General features: G+C 42.2%; 4 protein-coding genes across 4 annotated transcripts; 2 read left to right on the top strand and 2 right to left on the bottom strand.

Annotated features, from left to right (window-relative positions):
• Window positions 1-186: 186 nt before the first annotated feature.
• LOC111232982 (kelch-like protein 23) lies at window positions 187-2,473 on the bottom strand. The gene is made up of 3 exons (XM_022760737.1): window positions 1,471-2,473; window positions 846-1,257; window positions 187-682 (listed from the first exon to the last, which is right to left on the bottom strand). The coding sequence occupies exons 1-3, from the start codon at window positions 2,471-2,473 to the stop codon at window positions 379-381; spliced, it is 1,719 nt and encodes a 572-aa protein (XP_022616458.1). The 3' UTR covers window positions 187-378.
• Window positions 2,474-2,697: 224 nt separating this feature from the next.
• lsm7 (LSM7 homolog, U6 small nuclear RNA and mRNA degradation associated) lies at window positions 2,698-5,062 on the top strand. Its single transcript, XM_022770308.1, has 4 exons — window positions 2,698-2,798; window positions 3,060-3,150; window positions 3,283-3,354; window positions 4,565-5,062. Exons 1-4 carry the CDS (start codon window positions 2,793-2,795, stop codon window positions 4,705-4,707), a joined length of 312 nt encoding a protein of 103 aa, XP_022626029.1. The 5' UTR covers window positions 2,698-2,792; the 3' UTR covers window positions 4,708-5,062.
• Window positions 5,063-7,603: 2,541 nt separating this feature from the next.
• tmprss9 (transmembrane protease, serine 9) lies at window positions 7,604-13,769 on the top strand. Its single transcript, XM_022760621.1, has 15 exons — window positions 7,604-7,742; window positions 7,848-7,975; window positions 8,063-8,130; window positions 8,228-8,403; window positions 8,493-8,537; window positions 8,862-8,975; window positions 9,150-9,315; window positions 9,507-9,781; window positions 10,294-10,436; window positions 10,845-11,130; window positions 11,260-11,373; window positions 11,451-11,619; window positions 11,754-12,019; window positions 12,240-12,376; window positions 13,077-13,769. Exons 1-15 carry the CDS (start codon window positions 7,604-7,606, stop codon window positions 13,236-13,238), a joined length of 2,388 nt encoding a protein of 795 aa, XP_022616342.1. The 3' UTR covers window positions 13,239-13,769.
• An 88-nt stretch (window positions 13,770-13,857) lies between these two features.
• On the bottom strand, window positions 13,858-16,197 carry timm13 (translocase of inner mitochondrial membrane 13). The gene is made up of 3 exons (XM_022738747.1): window positions 15,957-16,197; window positions 15,558-15,626; window positions 13,858-15,222 (listed from the first exon to the last, which is right to left on the bottom strand). Exons 1-3 carry the CDS (start codon window positions 16,074-16,076, stop codon window positions 15,124-15,126), a joined length of 288 nt encoding a protein of 95 aa, XP_022594468.1. The 5' UTR covers window positions 16,077-16,197; the 3' UTR covers window positions 13,858-15,123.
• Window positions 16,198-18,896: the final 2,699 nt, after the last annotated feature.

Raw genomic sequence — 18,896 nt, 5'->3', positions numbered from 1 at the left:
ATAGCAGGATGTTTCCACTTAAGTTACACTTGAGTGTTCTCTTATGAGTGTACACGGATGCTTTGTTGATTGTGTTGGAAGTTTTAATAAATTACTTCTACTGAAGAAATTACAGCTAATGCCTTATTTTGTCTGTTTTAAAAGTCTTGAATAAGTGTTTATTCAGTCCATTTTTTCATTGAGGCTTTCATGAAACAGCTTTTCATTTTTACATTTATTTCAACAAAAAAAAAATCACAACCTCTTACATAAAAATCTGTTCTGTTCGTGTTATTTGTGTTCTCTTAAAGGCAAGAATGACATGTCTAGTATACATGACCACACATATTGTGACGCAGTGCAAATTAAAATCATTTCATTCAGTCACATCACACACCATCACATGACCATTCTCATGGTGACACACCCTCTGAGGGGAACAGGGCAGGGTATGGCATCATCTACCTCAATGCAAGTGTCTATGTAAGGGTCCATCAGCACCATGTTGGGGAATGTTTTGTTACTCTTCCTCTCGCTGACCAGGTATATCTGCCCGCTGACTGTGGTGCAGCCACAGAAGAACTTCCTGTCCAGAGATTCCTCCTCCAGCACAGTCCACTCGTCTGTCTCCACGTCAAAACGCAAGGTTTGGCCTCCAAACAGGTAGAGGGCACCATTGAGCTCAGTGGCAACCAGGTCATATCTAGGAATAAGTTAAAAAAAGATGAAGTTTTTTTTCGCAACCAATTATCCTGCTAATTAAACTCTTTATTTTGAAACAATAGAACAATAAAGAAATGTAATTTTAACAACGTTAAAGTGACAGAAGAGCTGAGAAGTCATTACTTTACTGGAAATTCACTCACCGTGGAAATGGAGAATAGGAGACCACATCCCACTGATCCTCCTTCACCACATATCTCTGAATTCCACTATACACCTCCCCGTTTTCATCCAGGCCACACGCCACGTAGATACACGATGCCAGAGCAGCAGTGGCTGCCCTCTCCACAGCCCTAACCATGGGTTCGACCTCCTCCCAACCCTCCTTTGACCCCAGGACCAACCTTTCTACATCATCCACAACCCCTTCATCCATACTACCACCCAGGACATACAGTACTGAGTCCAGCCCTATGGAGCAGTGGCTGTGCCTGGACTTCTGCAGGGCTGGCGCATCCACCCAGCGCTGGTTCCCACATTCATATACCCTGACCCAGTCCACACTGAACCACAGCACGTCCCGGAAGTAACCGCCTGTCACAACCACATTGTCACCTACATAATGAGAAAATAAACAAAATATAGTGTGAAAAAATAGATGACAATTTGAATGTTCAGTATGTTTCATTAGGTCATTTGCCTTTTAATATGAAAACTGACTGATGAAACCCTGTAAATACACATTAAGCCTCTCACTCATCATCAGTTTCATTACTGCACTCATCTCCATCATCATGAACATCATCATTCTCATTACCCAAACATTACCTACTGCAGCTACTGAGTACTGTGTGAGGTTCTTCCTCTGCAGAGGTGCACAGCTCTGCCATCTACCACTGAGCGGGTGAAATTGGTACAGTGGCTGTTGCTCCTGATCGTGAGGTCCGCCCAGGACAAAGAGGGTTTCTCTGGCCCTGGTCCTCCTCATTGACTTGCCCATTGACCAAGATGCTGGGAAATGTTCATTCAGCATGCAAATGAGCTTGGCTCTAGGGTCAGAGCTTTTCATTCTGGTCAAAAGTTGAGTGATGAACGGTAAAGAGAGAGACTCAGGCCTCACGAGCTCAATGAGCTCCAAAAAGTGTTCTTCTCGTTTAGGGTCAAATGACACCCAACGTAGGGTGGCTTCCAGGGCCAGATCATCTTTATGGATGGTCAGGTCATCGCTGGCAAGAAGATTTGCTATGGTATCCTTAGACAGGGACAGGAAGTCTTCTTCAGCAACGACAGCAGAAAAGTGTGTGAGCACCACCTGTCGTGCCACGATGTAGAGCTGAGTGCAGCCCAGCTGCCAGGCATAAGCCATCATTCCCAAACAATTACTGAGGTGCAGCTCACGCTCCAGGAACTTGCAGCACAGCAGCCTGGCTCGCTCAAGCTGGAGGAAGTCTGCAGTCTCAAGGATCCCCAGAACATTTTCTCTGTCCAAAGCCAGTCTGGATGTCCTGCTGTGATCCATCAAGACTCTGAAATGCCGCAGACTCAAACCTTTAATTTCAATTTTCCTTTTGCTGCTCTCTACACCACACCCGAAGAACAGGGCCCTGAAGTAGGGACTCTGGTGGGCCAGACATTGGCGGCTGACATAAAAACTCTCACCTTCTACCCGTGGAGTAGCATCAGGGATATCAGGCTCAGAGTGTTTCACATGTAAAGTGGATTCATCCTCCTCCAGTCTGTTTATCCGCTCAGAGAGAACTGTCAGTCTCTGAGGTGGCAGCTCAGCGTCAGCTCTGTGGGCCATGTCACAACAAACAACCACACCAGCCATACTCTACGCAGTGCCTCGTCCTCCTTCTGGTTTACAACACACCAGCTGGTGGTATTAATAGACTTTCCCCCTGACTGACTGTTGGCTGTAGGCAACAAGGGAAAGGAGGTCAGTTTGAAAACAGGTGCTAATTATAACATAAGCAGGCCAAGGACCTACAATGTAACACTAGTTTTTCATCATTAAACTTTCTCATTTTCTTTCTGAGTAAATTAATAATAGAGTCAACAAACCAATGACGTCAGCGACAGGCGCTCAACGATTTGATTGGTGGAACATTTCTGAGGTCAAAGTTTAACTTCCGTGTCACACAGCTAACATGGCGGTGAGTTCGTATGGTTTTCTTTTTCATTCAAACACATTTTCACCTGTGCGACCGTAAACGTTCTCGGGTATATTCTTAGCCTGTAATTGTTTTGGCGAACATGACATGAGACGTAAAACTGCTCCTCCATATATTATATATGTCGTTTCTGGTGCATTTGCTAACTTCACTAGCCAGGCAGAGCTAACCTCAGGCTAAGTTAGTGTTTGTGTGCGGTTAGCTCGCATGTGACTCACAATAATGTCCTCTTGCACTGTATAGGATAAAGAGAAGAAGAAAAAGGAGAGCATCTTCGACTTGTCAAAATACATCGACAAGCCGATTCGCGTGAAGTTTCAAGGAGGACGAGAGGGTAGGTGGATTAATCCAGCTAGTAGGCTAATGCTAACCAAACTAGCCAGTGGAAAGAGAAGCCAACGGTACACGTATGAGCTTTGTTTGATCTTGACTAATGCAAGCTTTACAATGTGTGTTTCCCTTTCAGCCAGCGGTGTCCTGAAAGGGTTTGATCCTCTGCTGAACCTGGTGCTCGACGGCACAATCGAGTATATGCGTGGTAAGTGGATGTAAAGTAGATGGCTGGCTGGGACAAAGAAACATTGAAAAGAAACTGTATGGATGGATGTCATAACTTGGCTGGATGACTGGCAGAAAAAAAAGAACCGCACACAGTACACAACTCTACCGACATGTGTAACCTGTTGTTTTGTCAAAATATGTTACCTTTTATTTGTGTTTCCCTTAACCTGAACTCAGCTTTAAGCTTTACCCAAACAAGTCATCTCTGCAGTGCCGAACCATATCCTATAATTAACCTAAATTATCCCCTGGACCCAGCCACCGAGGGCAGGACCAGGGGAAACACTCTGTGAAAGGGGAATCGAACTTTGACACAAGTGTGAAAATACTGCAGCAACACCACCGGCGATGATGTCTGTGCTGAATATGGCAGTTCTGTTCCATTGCTGTGTTTAGTCTCCCAGTCAAAAGAGGACATTGATACATGATCTGTTTTCCATGTATGTAGAGGACAATGGCACTTTCATGACGGGTAATGAATGTTGCCTGCTCGTGGACAAGGAAATTTTAAATTGTCGTCGTCCACTGGCCCAAATAAAGGGCTTATGTTCACAAAGCAATGTCGAATTTGGAAAAATGTTGCTGACTGAAATTGATCAAATTAAATTATAAAATGTGAATGATCCTTCTTCTCAGTAATGGTTCCCTTGATGGCACAAGTGGTTAACATTGTGGTTAATTGAAAGCATAACATACAACAAATGCTCCTGGGCTAGGTTCAGCTAAATTAAACATCTGCGGTTTTTTCAACTGTATTGACTATGGCCGATAATCCTCATATTCACACCAGATTTTGTAGGAAATTGGATTTTTACGTCACCTCCTATGAGGTATAGTATGTGCAGTACGTTTTCTGATATGTAAGACAACACTTTGGTACAGATTCAACTTGGGAGTCCATAGTGTTCCTTGAACATAAAATAATCATACGCACAAACAGCCACACCACATATGTTTTTTATTAAGGCTGAAAAAGGGAGAGGCACATACAGTATAGTGACTCATACAGAATTAGATATCAGATGGTTTCCTGTGAAGCCCAGTTTTGAATCAGCTTGCACAAGTGGCATAATTGGACATGTGTTTGTATCGGCATTTCAGTTTCAATTCAGTAAGAACTGACTGATTTAAATAATGTGACACTTTAAACTTAAATTCTTGTGTGTCTGTAACCCTTGTGTATCCAGATCCAGATGACCAGCTGAAGCTGACAGAAGACACCAGGCAGCTGGGGCTGGTGGTCTGCAGAGGAACCTCTGTGGTGCTAATCTGTCCTCAGGACGGCATGGAGGCCATACCAAACCCGTTCATACAGCAACAGGACGGCTAACACACACACAGTCTGTTGCCTGATGAGTTGCAGATGCACACACACACACAACCATCCACACACTTGCATATTTTGATGTTTTTGTTGTTTTAATTTGTTTTAATCATCACAGTAATAATGAATACAACAAGACAATTTTCTGTTGTTAAAAATAATAAGTTGACCAGCAAAAGGACATTTATAAGCACTTCACTTTTGTTTCTGTCTGTGGTGGGCAAATTTTCAAAGATTTGAGTTGTAAAGAGCCCACACGTGTGGGAAGTGTTAACAGTACTGTTTTCCTTTTATCCAGAATAAGTAAACTTTTTACTTTTTGTTGTTTTTGATAAAAAAATAAAATGAAAATGTATGTTTGGTCTTGTAAGTTTGTTTTCCCTTGTTGTACATTTAGGATGTCTGGATGAAGAACTGAGATGGCAGAATAAGAAAGTACTGTTGTTTTTTTTTTATGTGATTGAGAGAACTTTGAACGTTGCACATGTTTTGCATAAATGAGCTCCAGTGTTGAGTCAAACAGCCCAGCTGTCTGCCCACTGTACAGTTACCCTGTACAGAGTTTCTATATTTAGCAATTAGGGCAGGAGTTCTGAAATATTGGTTTTGACCAGTCAAACCATCCAATATGGACTCTTGGTTAATTCATGGCCAGACAGGCATGTTTCTTCCCATTTATTAAAAATAACTATTCAATTCCAGTTCCTGTCAGTTTTAACTTTCTGAAGCTTTATTGTTGAAATCATGTTCCGGTGCCCTATGAAACCCTGAAATTATCTTTTTTTTTTTTTCTTTTTTTTTTTCAACTTTTTGTCCTCACATCTTATAAAAAGCTGAAAAGATAATGCCTGACTTTAGATATAATGATCTTCAGCCGGAAAATTTAAATTCTTGACTTGAAGTTGTTGAAATGAGTTTAGTATTTGTCCTTAAAGTAAATGGGCCCCTGTCCTTCCATTTCTTAAAGCCAGATTCAGTGTGAAATGGGGGGGGGGATTCTGAATTTATTACAATTGTAGTAGCTCTTGATCTTTAAACACATTTAGAGGAATAAAGGGAGTGTGTGTGAGAGAGAGAGAAGATAAGCCATTCAAGCCTTTCTGCACACATACAAAGAGGCATTTGTGGTATTAACTGCTCTGAGTTGAAAGTGTTTTCAAGCAGGGTGGAGGAATAATGAAGAGTAAACTTTGTTAGGATTGTTTCTTTAGGGTGGGTGGCAGGATGGACTCTGTAGGCTGTTACAAATGTACTTTTGTTAAAATACTATATAAAATTTGTTATTTTAAATCAGAGGCTAATTACTCCTCAGATTATTTCTCTGAGGAACAATACATCCTGAGCTGGGCTCCAGATTTCACTTAATATTACTCAGATATGTGAATATCCAACATAGTTGTATACTGTATATTTGACTTGCAGCCAAAAGGAATAATTCCAGGAGGCTTCGCTCCTCCTCTGATGCTCAGTCACTGTGTCAATGGGCCACAGACAGGCAGCAGCTGGAATCTGTACCGAGCTCCACAGCAGAGCGTGTAGATTTTTTTTATGCCCAGTTTTTTTTTCTGGCATTACTTTTCTGTGACGCGCGTTGCGTAAAGAGGAGTGCCGCCTCTGTGTTATTTACCTGGCTATCTCTCAGGTGACAGTGGAAATGCCTGTACACATTGGTGTGTAACTAAAGGGATGAAGACCGATGGGAGGAGGGTCGGTCGGGGATTTTTGAGAAGCCGAGTCAACAGTAAAGTAAACTGAACAGGTTAGTTACCTGCGGGACGGGCACGGCACGCCCCTTTGGCAGGTGGAACAAATAGCGGGTCCCTCGGTCCTGTCCCTTGTCTTCTTCCATCCATGTAGCTGTGTAGCCGGTCATGCAGTGAGGACTGCGGGATATCGTGAATGTCAGTGTTCAGAGGAATGAGAGAGGAAAGAACGAGGTGAGTGAGTTTGCTTCAGAACATAAAGCCTGTATTGTTAAATGTCCCACAGTGCGGAGCACCTACGGTCACTGTGCGTAATTGGCTGGTGCAGTGAATATCTTCACCGCAGGCGTTGATTCATTTAAATCTTGTTATCTGTAAAAGTTAAGGAAAGTTTTCTTTATTTGTCTTTTCGTTGTTGTGATCTTTCTCCACATGATTGCAATGATTTTTAACATGGCCACCCTGGTCTTCTCCTCGCAGACCTCAGCCAGCTCCCGAACAGAATTACTGATTAATGTCTTTTTTTCAGTAGCCTATAACCCTTTTCTCAGATGCGTGTGGTTAATTTTTCTTTTTCTATTGATGTGATGCACACAACTGGATTTGCTTTTAAGCCACGTGTCTCCACAGTTGGTTACAATGTCATTGTTTTGATCATTTCACAAATAAGTGGGATCTCTTTCAGGAACACCATACCCCTTAATGTAGAATATTGTTTGTGTAAGTGACAAAAGTCATGTCTGTGGATCACTTATTTAAGTATTTATAAGCTACTACATATGGGTGGGCAGAAGTTCTGTATTACTCAGTACAGTTTTTATTTATTTATATCAAGAGATGATGTAAGAATTTTGTTAGTTTCTCACAAGTCTGTTCATGTTTCTATGCTACATGTTTTGCATAAATGTGATTTTGCATATTTCATATTCTATATACTAATATCATGAGAAAATGTTTATCTTCATTATGAAATTGATTTAGATCAGTGTCCAGCCCAGCCTACTGCATGACTGTGTTACCTATACCTCCATTAATGACATGTCATTCTACTTTTATATTATAGTATTATGTCTTTTCAGGACATACAGTACAGCTGTTTTCACTGTATTCTTATCAGGCCTGGATCATTTTGTGTGTTGGGCATGATGACACTGGAGACACTGGAATGTGAGCTGTGAGGTTGGTGCTGTGAATCCAACATGGAGGTGAAGAAGGATGGAGGAGGAGGAGGAGGAGGAGGAGGGCCGTGGTCTTCTTCCCCTGCCTGCTACAGGAGCACTGTCATAGCCTTGCTCCTCTTCTTCCTAGTTATCGGAGTCTTTGTAGGCCTGCTCATTGGTGCGTCCACAAACAGTGCTGTCCGATTTACCCCACAATCACAGACTATACTTTTCATTTGTAATTCTTAATAAGGGTTAACCACTTCTCCTTTGTTGTTACCAGCATACCTGGTGCAAGAGCAGCACTATTTCATGGAGACGGTGGAGCTGAGGGGTCTGAAGTATGATCCTGTTTTGCAGGATGAGAACTCTGGTTTCTCCATAGTACTGTCCTCAGTTTTAAAGTCCAAGGTTAGTCTTGACTGTAACTGATGAAAGGTCAATATTTCCTCTAAAGGGGAAAAAAAAGGATTTAAAAGGATTTTTACTTTCTTACAGATTAAAAATGTCTTCACTGCCTCATCAATATCACATCACTACATTGATTGTAGTATTGTTGCCTATGGGTAAGTGAGAGCTAAACTAAGGCAGATCATTTATTCTAAGTGAAAAAGAGTGTAGGAGATTAAGCAAACAACACTGTGTTCTTCCTCTTCCTTCCAGTAACATTAATGGTGACGTGATGGTGACGTTCAGACTGGTCTTCGCGGTCTCCAAGGTGCAGCAGTATTCAGACAGTTTTGTCCAGGACTTGCTGAGAGCAGGGCTCAGCTCAGTAATGCACGGGACACTGCTAGAGGTGCCAGAATTTGGACAGATCAGCACTATCATCTTACTGGGTAGTAAAAACTACACTGTCATCAGTTGACTGTCTGTGACCTCCACAGACTTCACAGGATCTAATGTTTTGCTTTCCTTTCCTTCCTAGGTGCCAGTGGGAAGTCATTTTATGCTGTTGGAGATGAGATGATAGGTGAGTTGGTGAGAATGGTACCTGTAAATCTGTATGTGTTTACACCCGCTTAGAATAGTAGAATTGTTTTTCATATTAATGTAAGCTGTGTTAAATGATTGATTAACTGCGTACAAATGTGCATACAAATCCTCCCCCTTGATTTTTCTGAAAAAAATCAAAATCACCTCATTTGGAGATAGAGGTATTTATTTTGGAAAAGGACCTTAAGTGAGATCAAGTAATCATCAGTCTGGGATTTTCTCGTTAAAAATTGTTCTAATTTCTTTGATTCACTCCTCCAACCTCCATCTAATCCGTTTTCCAATCGTCTGGGTTCTTCAGCCAGGTGTCCTGACAACACGTTCACTTGTGACAATGGAGAGTGTGTCACCAAATTAAATCCAGAGTGTGACTTCATCCCCGACTGTGCAGATGGATCCGATGAAGCTCGTTGTGGTGAATGACTCTTGAAACTACCATTTTGACCATTTAACCACTGTCCTTTTAAGCCTCATTGTTCGATTTTCTCAAATTCTTTTTCGGTTGTTTTTGGTATAAAAGTACAAACTGTGTACTGTATATATACTGACTGCTCATATTTGAGGTAATTGACTGCACTTTCCCCCTCAGCCTGCGGTACACGTCCTGCCATGGGGAGTCGGGTGGTGGGAGGTGAGGATGCTCGGGAGGGGGAGCTGCCGTGGCAGGTCAGTCTTAGGCTCCATGGACGCCACACCTGTGGAGCCTCCATCATCAACGAACGCTGGCTGGTCAGTGCAGCACACTGCTTTGAGAGGTAGGCAGCAAGTCGCTGAGGAGTTATTTATAAATCTCCCAAGCAGTGGCATAACAGCAGCATTCAAAAATTAAGGGGCATTTTAATTAATCAATCAGTCAAATAAATTAGATTTCTGTAAATTGTGCCATTAAGTGACTTGCATGTGTATTTTAAAAGTAATGTCATCTGTTTTTTTTTTCTGTTCTAAGGGACAATGACCCCAGAGATTGGACCGCCCTGGTAGGGGCCAGTCTGGTGAGCGGTGAGGAGTCGGAGTCCAAGATGATTAATATCAAGTCACTGGTTGTGTCTCCAGACTACAACCTCATGAATACTGACAATGATGTAACAGTGCTGGAGCTGGAGACCCCTCTCACCTTCAGCTCTTACATCCAGCCTGTCTGCTTGCCCTCCCCGTCTCACATCTTTGCTCCGGGCCAGAGCTGCGTGGTGTCGGGGTGGGGCGCATTGAACCAGTTTAACAGTGAGTACACCTCAACATCAGATCAATCAATTTGGAATGAAAATGAATGAACTGACATATGTGAGTCATACAGAAAGAGTTATCATCAATGCCATGGCATCAATGATATGTTGATATTTTGGGGGTGACTGTTGAAGCCTTCAGACAATATATTTCCATAAGATAATTCTGAGCATAAGATCATTACTAATGTGGACGCAATGACCAAAGAAGGCAAGGAATGTTATGTTTGTTTCCCCTTGGCTGCATCAGAAACTGTATTGACTATAATACAACCTTTAAAATCAGAAAAAAGGTAACATTTAACTGCATTACGACACCCTAAATCCCATATGATCTGGTCTTATATCATTATCACTGTAGTTGTTCCAGATTTACAGCATATCTTTATATTCTTGAAAGCCATTGTATCTTGTCCTTATAATGAAATAATGGGCAGGACTGTGTGCAGAAAAATGAATGAGTGTGAGTAATGAGTAATTCAGCTGTGCTATACTGTGCTATGTGTTTAGCTGAGGTGCCTCCTACGCTGCAGAAGGCGGTGGTGAAAATCATCGACTCTAAGCTGTGCAACAAGTCGTCCGTGTACAGAGGTGCTGTTACTCACAACATGATGTGTGCCGGATTCCTGCAGGGCAAGGTGGACTCGTGTCAGGTCAGTGCTGTTTCTGAAGCCATGAAAACACTTCACATAAGGTAACTACAATGGCATGAGCTATCAACTTACGTTTTCTTACATTACTTCCTTGTCTTGGGGCAGAGTTTGTATACATACACTGATGATCTGGTCTTTCTTTTCTGTCTTGGAACTATAAGTAGGGCCAAACTGTATGTTAACATTGGTCCCACCCTAAAAATGGAGGCCTGTAGGTTGTTTTTGTTATAAAATCTCAGTATAACATGATGATGTGTGTTGGTACAATGACAAGGACAAAGCATGACATACTTCCTGAGTGAGGACCTGTCCTCGACTGCTCACTTCACTTTGACACTTTGTATGGGACATGCTGTGTTATCAGCTTTTGCATCAGAAAATCAGGGGTCTTGTGTTTTTTTCCTACAGGGAGACTCTGGGGGCCCTCTGGTGTGTGAGGGGGCCCCTGGGAGGTTCTTCCTGGCTGGGGTGGTGAGCTGGGGTGTGGGCTGTGCCATGATCAACAGACCTGGGGTTTATTCCCGCGTCACCAGGCTCCGCAACTGGATTCTCAGCCACACAAATCCCAGCTTGGTCCAGGATTATTCCCAGTATGTTCCCACAGTGCCAGTTACTGTCACAGGACTGAACTTTAATAATCCACCAGTGCAGGCGACCTTAGCCATGGACATGTCATCTGCACCAACTCCACCTGGTAATCTCACACTTCTTCTCAGAGTAATGGAATGAAGTTAGTTATAAATAAAATATCACAAATGTGGAACTCAAACAATTTGTGTTTATCCAAATATCCAAGCTACCTTTTTCCCATCATGTCTTCCAGTCTTGAACTGCAGTGGAAACTTCCAGTGCAGCACCACCTCCTGCATCAGCAAGGTAAACCCAGAGTGTGATGGAGTCCCTGACTGCCCCAACCAGGCAGACGAGACAAACTGCGGTATGTTTATATCAAATACATGGAGTAGCCTACACGTGATTAAAAGGAAACACTTCTGAGGTGTGTTTATGTTTCAGACTGTGGTGTGCGTCCTGCGCTGGGCTCACATAGGATCATAGGTGGAGTGACAGCTCGAAGAGGGGAGTGGCCTTGGATCGGTAGTCTACAGTACCAGAGACTTCACCGCTGTGGCGCCACACTCATTCATAGCAAATGGTTACTGACAGCAGCGCACTGCTTCAAAAGGTACTGTGTATTTGGCTAGTATCATCCTACAGCAACTTACTGAAACTACATGCTTTAGCACTACAAAAAATCACAGCCCACTTGTATAAAAAAAAAAAAGTTTCAAGTTACATTTATAAAATTTATAACAACAGTGACCCGAGCCCCTCTAACTGGGCTGTGAGCCTGGGATCCGTGCTGCGTTCTGGGATGGCAGCCATGGTCATCCCCATCCAGAGGGTCATCATTCACCCAGCTTTCAATGGCACCAACATGGACCATGACGTGGCTCTGTTGGAGTTGGCAGTCCCGGCCCCCATGTCCTACACCATCCAGTCAGTCTGTCTCCCCTCAGCGGTGCACCACTTCCTGAAGAATGCAGAGTGTTACATCACAGGCTGGGGATCCATGAGGGAGGGAGGTGAGAGAAGGCAACACTTGCATGAGACATAGTCATCCAGAAAGCATCGTACAACTGCATAGTGTTGTAAACAAACTGGATGACTGGAAACCATTGTCCTCGTGGAATTGAGGACGAAAAGCTTCCACATTGTTACGACTCTAAAGACTCAGGAAAACAGATTTGCGAAACTCTGTGAAAATGAATAACACACAAAAATAATTATTATTCTTTTCACCAGGTTCATTGACCAACCTGCTGCAGAAAGCAGCAGTCCGCATCATTGACCAGGCAGACTGCCAGCACTCTTATGGAAACGTGCTGACTCCTAACATGATGTGTGCTGGTTACATGGAGGGAGGCAGGGACACCTGTTTGGTAAGACCCTGTACATTATACTTTGTGGCACAAATAACCTTCACTCATCCAGGAAATGAGCCGGACATCTGGCTGGTACAGTCTTGGCGTTATCCGAACAGTAAGATTGTGGACCAAGATTACACTAGTGCTGAGAGGCTCTGGGAAACAGGGCCATGGCCCGGATAAATGTTTTTACAGTGGATGGTTAACCAGGTCAGAGAAACATAAGTGTTGCCTTTTACTCTGTAAAGCACTTTAAAGCACATGAATAAAATGTGGTATGAAAGTGCTTGTCAGATGTTATAATTATGGTGCAGACATGATGGAGAAAACTAAGTGTTGCTTGCTCAGGAACATTGTAGCACTTCTGTGAGAGATGCTTATCTGATGGGAGAGAGTAGACTTTACTCTCTTAAAAAATACAGAGCCCCCCTTCTCACCCACTCCCTGTCTGTAATCTTCTTATGTAAGGAAAACCGCATGCATTCCTGTCTCGGTCAAAGCACCTGGCATCTCAGCAGCGATCCAAGTGACATTCTCTTAGTACCTGCTGTGTCTGTCTTGCTCTCTCTCTCTTCCACACTCCCCCTTAATCAATTGTTTTATTCCCCTGTATAAGCTGGTTACCTGAGAGCATTGCAGTCATTTTCATTTCTGACAAAATTATAGTGGCACTGTTGATCTTTCTCCCTTCTCTCCTTCCTTCTCCATCATCCAGGGAGACTCCGGAGGGCCGCTCACTTGTCGTCAGCTCTCTGGCCAGTGGTTTATTGCAGGAGTGACCAGCTGGGGACATGGATGTGGGCGAACAGGTTTTCCAGGGGTTTACACTCGAGTGACATCTGTCAGGAAATGGATATCTACATACCTGCCTTTCTGAAGAGGCAGAAAAGCAGCTGACATAGTGGATTTTCTTGATACATCACATACACATACATTTCTCCAGAAAATTGTACTGTACAAGGACTTAAGTCATGTTAGAAGCCACACACACACTCACACATACTCACATACCACAGTATTGACCTACGTGATCTGTTGGTCATGGGTGCTGTTTGTCATACTGTGCAATCACCGGTCTATTTCAACACGTACTGAAGAAATAGGGAGAATCCTGAACTGTGGCTTGCAGACAAAATGCTAGAAATATGCACGATCCAAAGTATTTATTTCAGTTATTTATTTTCCTGACTGGTAAACTTACTGTACATGGTGTTATGTTTGTTTTGTTTTTTTCATTTTGTGTGGGGTTCTTAATACATGTGGTTCATATATGGGTAAATCTCCTCCTTTTTTCTGTCTTTTCTAAGACAAAGATCTGATGTAATAACTGCTACTGGATGGTGGGTTTTTAGGGGGAAGAAAATAGTTCTATATGAGAAAGTGGTGTTGGAATCAGCTTTTAAGGGAATTCACCTTTTGACTTGAGTTTGATAAACTCGTAGCCATGTTCCACTGATAGATATGTTTCTCATCAAGAAGAGTGCCTAAGAGAAGAACCTGATTGACAAGCTTTATTCTCATGAAAATCATTCCATTTGCTCATGTTCACAACTCCAATCAGACTGCAAATAATGTTCACATGCTTTTCTGGTTCTCTCTCCTACAAAAACTCAGCAGGAAAGGAAAAAAAGGGATTCTGGTTCCCAGACATCTGACAAACCGTGCACACATAACTGAGAAAGGTTCAGTGCCCCCTCTACAGCTAAGCAGACCCTGCTGAAACAAGCCCACTACTGTGGAGGGCGGCATATAGAGTGACAACTAGAAAACAGGTCAGACAAAACACTTTTGTTCTCCAGGCGTACTTTGATATCGGACTGTTTAGAGGTTTGTGAATGTCAGGTTCACGGTTGTGAAAACACCAAGTTGCTCCTCAATTCTTTCTGGTGATTTTAAGTTGGTCTTTTAGAGTAACAGCATGTTAAGGAAAGCCTGTGTCGCCCCTTTAGGGCTCCTGTTGTGCTCTTTATTCTATTGGCACAAATATCGACTCTCTCTCTCTCTGAGCAGAATCACATTGAAAGATGTGGGCACACTGCGGAGAGCGTTTTAAGGAGTTTAAATTGTAGTGACTTAGAGATCCAAGTCCTGTTAACAATAATCAGTATCATGTGTCCTAATTATACAGGCTATTGAAAACAAGAAACATTCAAGCTTAGTTTGATGGCAGGAAGACGCCAGGCTGAATAAAGTGTTTCTATTGAAGCTGTTATAAATATGCCAAGAAACAAAGGCCATGGTGCTGCAGCTGGCTTATTTATGACTGCCACATTGCAACGTCACATTTATTTTCTATACTGCTTATCCTATTCAGGAGCACGGGGGAGCTAGAGTATATCCCAGCATGTAATGTGCAAGAGGTGGGGAACAGCCTGCACAGACAGGGCTAACATGTGCAGACAAACACTTTCACATTCACTCCGAATGGCAATTCAGAGATTTGGATTTATCTATCCACACTGCAGCTTTTAACAATGTGGGTTGACTTGTCAACCAGAAAATTCATTATTTATAACACAAAAACATAATTAATCAAACTTGGTTACTCAGAGCAAAATGAAAACGTCCACAGAGACATTGTTATGGCTAGAGTCCACAGGCTACTCCTTGGCCTGTCTGTGAGGTATGATGACAGTAGTTGATGGTGTGCTGCTGCTTCCACAACACACACCTGTGCCCAGCTCGTGACCGCCAGTGGCTCACTGTGCTCCTCCTCACTGTGAGCAGCGGTCTGAGGAAGGGAAGGGTGGAGAGGGGGATGTTCACATGCGAGCCCTTTCCCTCTGTAATCTGGAGTTGTATGTTCGGGACACGGTGTTCCAGGCATCCATATACCGATCCATACACATGGCAATACATTTCTGTGAGGAGAGGAGCAGTGAGGTTAAAACTTTTAAGGATTCATCCTCAAATTGTTCAATAGTGTGGGATCTTTTTCAAGGATTAGGATAATGTGCTAATTATTTCCCCAATCAATTCATTCATCTAGAAAATGATGGTTAATCTGCCCATTACAATTTCACAGAACTTGGCTGACATATTCAAATTGTTTTTGAGCCTGACTGATACTTTAAGCCCCAAAGATATTAAATTTATTATTAAGAAAAACAGCAAATCCTTATGTCTGAGAAACTGGAACCAGTTTTTCAGCTTCTGCCAACACACTTCTCATCTTCTTTTATGATTCAACACATACCTGCTCAGAGTTGTCCAGCGTGCTTCCAGGTTTACCTATGCACTTCTTGAAGCATTTGTCAGTCATTCTCTGAAACATGAATGAAAATGTTACCGGTTATTACGCTGAATTTATAACTGATAGCTGTGAAAATACCCAGAGAAATTCGGGAGTTAAACTGGGTTAAAGGTAGATCTGGTTAACGAGTCAGGGTTTAGGACGTTACATTGTGTCAGCAGCTTTTTAAAATATGTTTCTATAAGTACTGCTTCATTAATATGGTATTAATCTCTATGTAACGTTATGCCAGGATTAATAAAGTTTTTCATACCATCCCTGTTAAACTTTACTGCAGTTACCATCACTCCTCCACCTTCTAAGATTCAGCTTAGTCTTGCTAGCTTAGCACCGTTGATTTACCTGCAGCAGTTCCTGCGCGTTAGCCACCGCGATCTGGACCTTCACCTGCTCCATGATGACGCCGGTGTCCATTTTACCGCCGGATCCTCCTGCGGAGAAGTCTGAACCGAACCCGTCCATTTCCACCGGAGTCGATACCGAAAACGGTTGCTTAAATCGATCTACTGTAAACACACGTGTGAACAACTGCAGCTAAGTTCGGCTAACGTAAGTTTTCGATGCCCTTGACAGCGGCGGAAGTCGGTAAACGTCATTTCCGTATAGAGCATTCAGAGTCACGGGAAATGTAGTTGTTCTTTGTGTGTGTGGACACGGTTGAGTTACGGTGTAATAAATACACCGCTGCCAAAAACATTTATTGTGATATTTCAGCTCATGTTAATAGACACAGACATGTAGCAAATATGGACATACAGCCCCCCTACACACACACACACACACACACACACACACACACACACACACACACACAGACGCACGCATGTTTGCCACACGGTGGCAATATACTCCATTGAATAATTCAAGTCTCTAATAAAATTAATTATCTCCACTTTGACTTATTTCCAAGATAGACTGCCTATTGTGCGAAACGAGGCTTTGATATTTAATGCACATGTTTTTAGATTTAGATTAAACATTTTTTGTAACCTCCTGTAACAGATATTGCAAATTCAGTCACTGTATTGTAGCATAAGTAAGGGTTGGTAATGTCCAGTAATGAAGGACCAATTTAGGACTGTTGTTTCTTCTTTGATCCAGTCAATAAATGTTTTTGTTTTGTGTGTTTTGTATGAAAAAATTCATACTGTATATAAAATATATATAAAAATAAAAGTTTGCAAAACATCTCAACAGGCTGTTATCTTATCTTGAATTATACTGAACAGGTTGTATGTGAAAATATATTTAAAAATAAAATAATAATAATGTGCATAAGACTGTGGTCATTTTATTGCCATATTCTTTTTATCCATTGCATAATCATATTGTGTTCTTGTAAGTCAGTCATTTCAAGGCTGTTACTGTAAACTGCTCTGCTAACTTGAATAAACTTGTCAACGTGCCTAGGTAAATAAATAAAAATAAACTACTTAGGAAGCGGGAGCCAACTATAGAAAGTGATAAGAACCTCCACATTGTTTGGTGCTGAGGCCTGAACGTGAGGATGACCCCCTCTGAGGACCCCTCTCCTCGTGTTTCAGACAGGATGACCTCACTGAGGGGACCACCTGCCTTGTGTGTGAACAAATATGTGGTACAGTGAGTCTGCAGGCAACAATGCAGTGACCGTTACTGTCATCTAAACCAGCACTCTGTGAATGGTTTGTGGCAATGCTGGGGGCATTGAGGAGTAATTGTGGGGGGTCTGATTAGTGGCGTGCCTGCCTGAGAGTAATTAATGACCAGTTAAACAATACCAATGCAAACACACACACACATGCACATATGTCCTCAGACCAGTTTGGCTTCAAGCCATGGGGCTGAATGGGGGGAGGGGAGAGTTGGATTAAAGTGCAGCAAAATGAATTAACCCTAGATTACAATCATGAGTTCATTAATCTAATCTTCTTAAATTCTTAATCTCCTGTAGGCACACTTGTGTGTATGAAAGCATTTGGCCCAGTCAGATACAAGGGAGGCTTCAACGTGCACCAGCAACAACGGTTATGGGAATGTAAATTACCAACGTGTGTTTATTGGTGTCAAACACTGAGGTTACACAAGACTGTTTGTGATTCCTTTGGGACTTTCAAGTGTATAGTTGCAAGCAGAAATGTGGTGGCCAAGTAGGCTAGAGTTGCGACGGAAAAATGATGTCATTATGTCAAGGGCATAGTTGTAAGCACTCACAGCAAGTTTCATGTCAGTTAATCAAAGACTGGCTGAGATATAACTTGATTTTTCTGTTTGGCACCTTTGTTGCCAATTTTGATTGGAACTGAGTGATGAATGCTTTTGCAAATCAAAAAGCCAAAGAGTCATTCTTGGTTTCAAAAACATCTGTGTCAATTTTGGTAATGATTGGAAAAGGTTTGTCTGAGGAACAGCGAAAAAAAAGTTTTTGATGTTTGGTGATTTTTGCTATGACAGACAAATGCTTTGGAAAATCAAAAATAACTGTGATAACTTTTGTGAGGCTTGGTCTGAAGATCATCTGTGCCAATTTTAGTTTTCAAGATTGAACAAAGTTTGTCTGTGAAGTTCTTAAAAAAATACTTTACTATAAAATCCAAAATGGCAGAAATGGAAGTTATAGGGTGCTTTGCACTCAGCTTGATTCAATTCAATTGTACCTAATTTTTGAAAAGATTGGGCATACAGTTCAATAGTTAAATGCATGAATGCACCACCAACTTTTATTTGTTGGTGGCACTAGAGCGCTTCAGGCACAGACATGAAAGTTGGTGAAAAGCATGAGCGTCCCCACTCAGGGTGCCAAATTTTTACCATACAGATCTTGCAGATCTAGTCTGCCATAGACTCACATAGCAGAAGAGGAAAAAGAAGTTAAAGAAGAAAAGCTAGAAACACAATGGAAGCCTATGTAGCTTTGCTGCTCGGCCCCCAAAAAAGACATTTGGTAACTTGAGATATGAGTGGCACTGAAATTTAAATCCCTTGTAAGGAAACAATAAGAAATAGTGGATAAAAGGAAAACTGACACACACACACACACACACACACACACACACACACACACACACACTACATAAACTCAGACAGTTGAGAAACAGCAGCAGCTTTTAATCTTCAAAAGCAGCTGTTGAGTGGCAGAAAGAGGGAGTGAGAGACAGACAGAGAGAGAGAAGCAGGAGAAACCTGAGCAGTGTAGGCATCGACTACGGCGCTGGAGAGTCTCTCTCAGTCTGTCAGTTTTACGAGAGAGTAATAATGCTCAGAGCCTCTATTGTTTGAATAAAATGAGCTTATTTTAAACCC

Source organism: Seriola dumerili, unplaced genomic scaffold, assembly GCF_002260705.1.
Source record: "Seriola dumerili isolate Sdu_G_001 unplaced genomic scaffold, Sdu_1.0 BDQW01000002.1, whole genome shotgun sequence".
NCBI lineage: Eukaryota > Metazoa > Chordata > Actinopteri > Carangiformes > Carangidae > Seriola > Seriola dumerili.
This window is presented reverse-complemented; position numbering and strand designations above follow the sequence as displayed.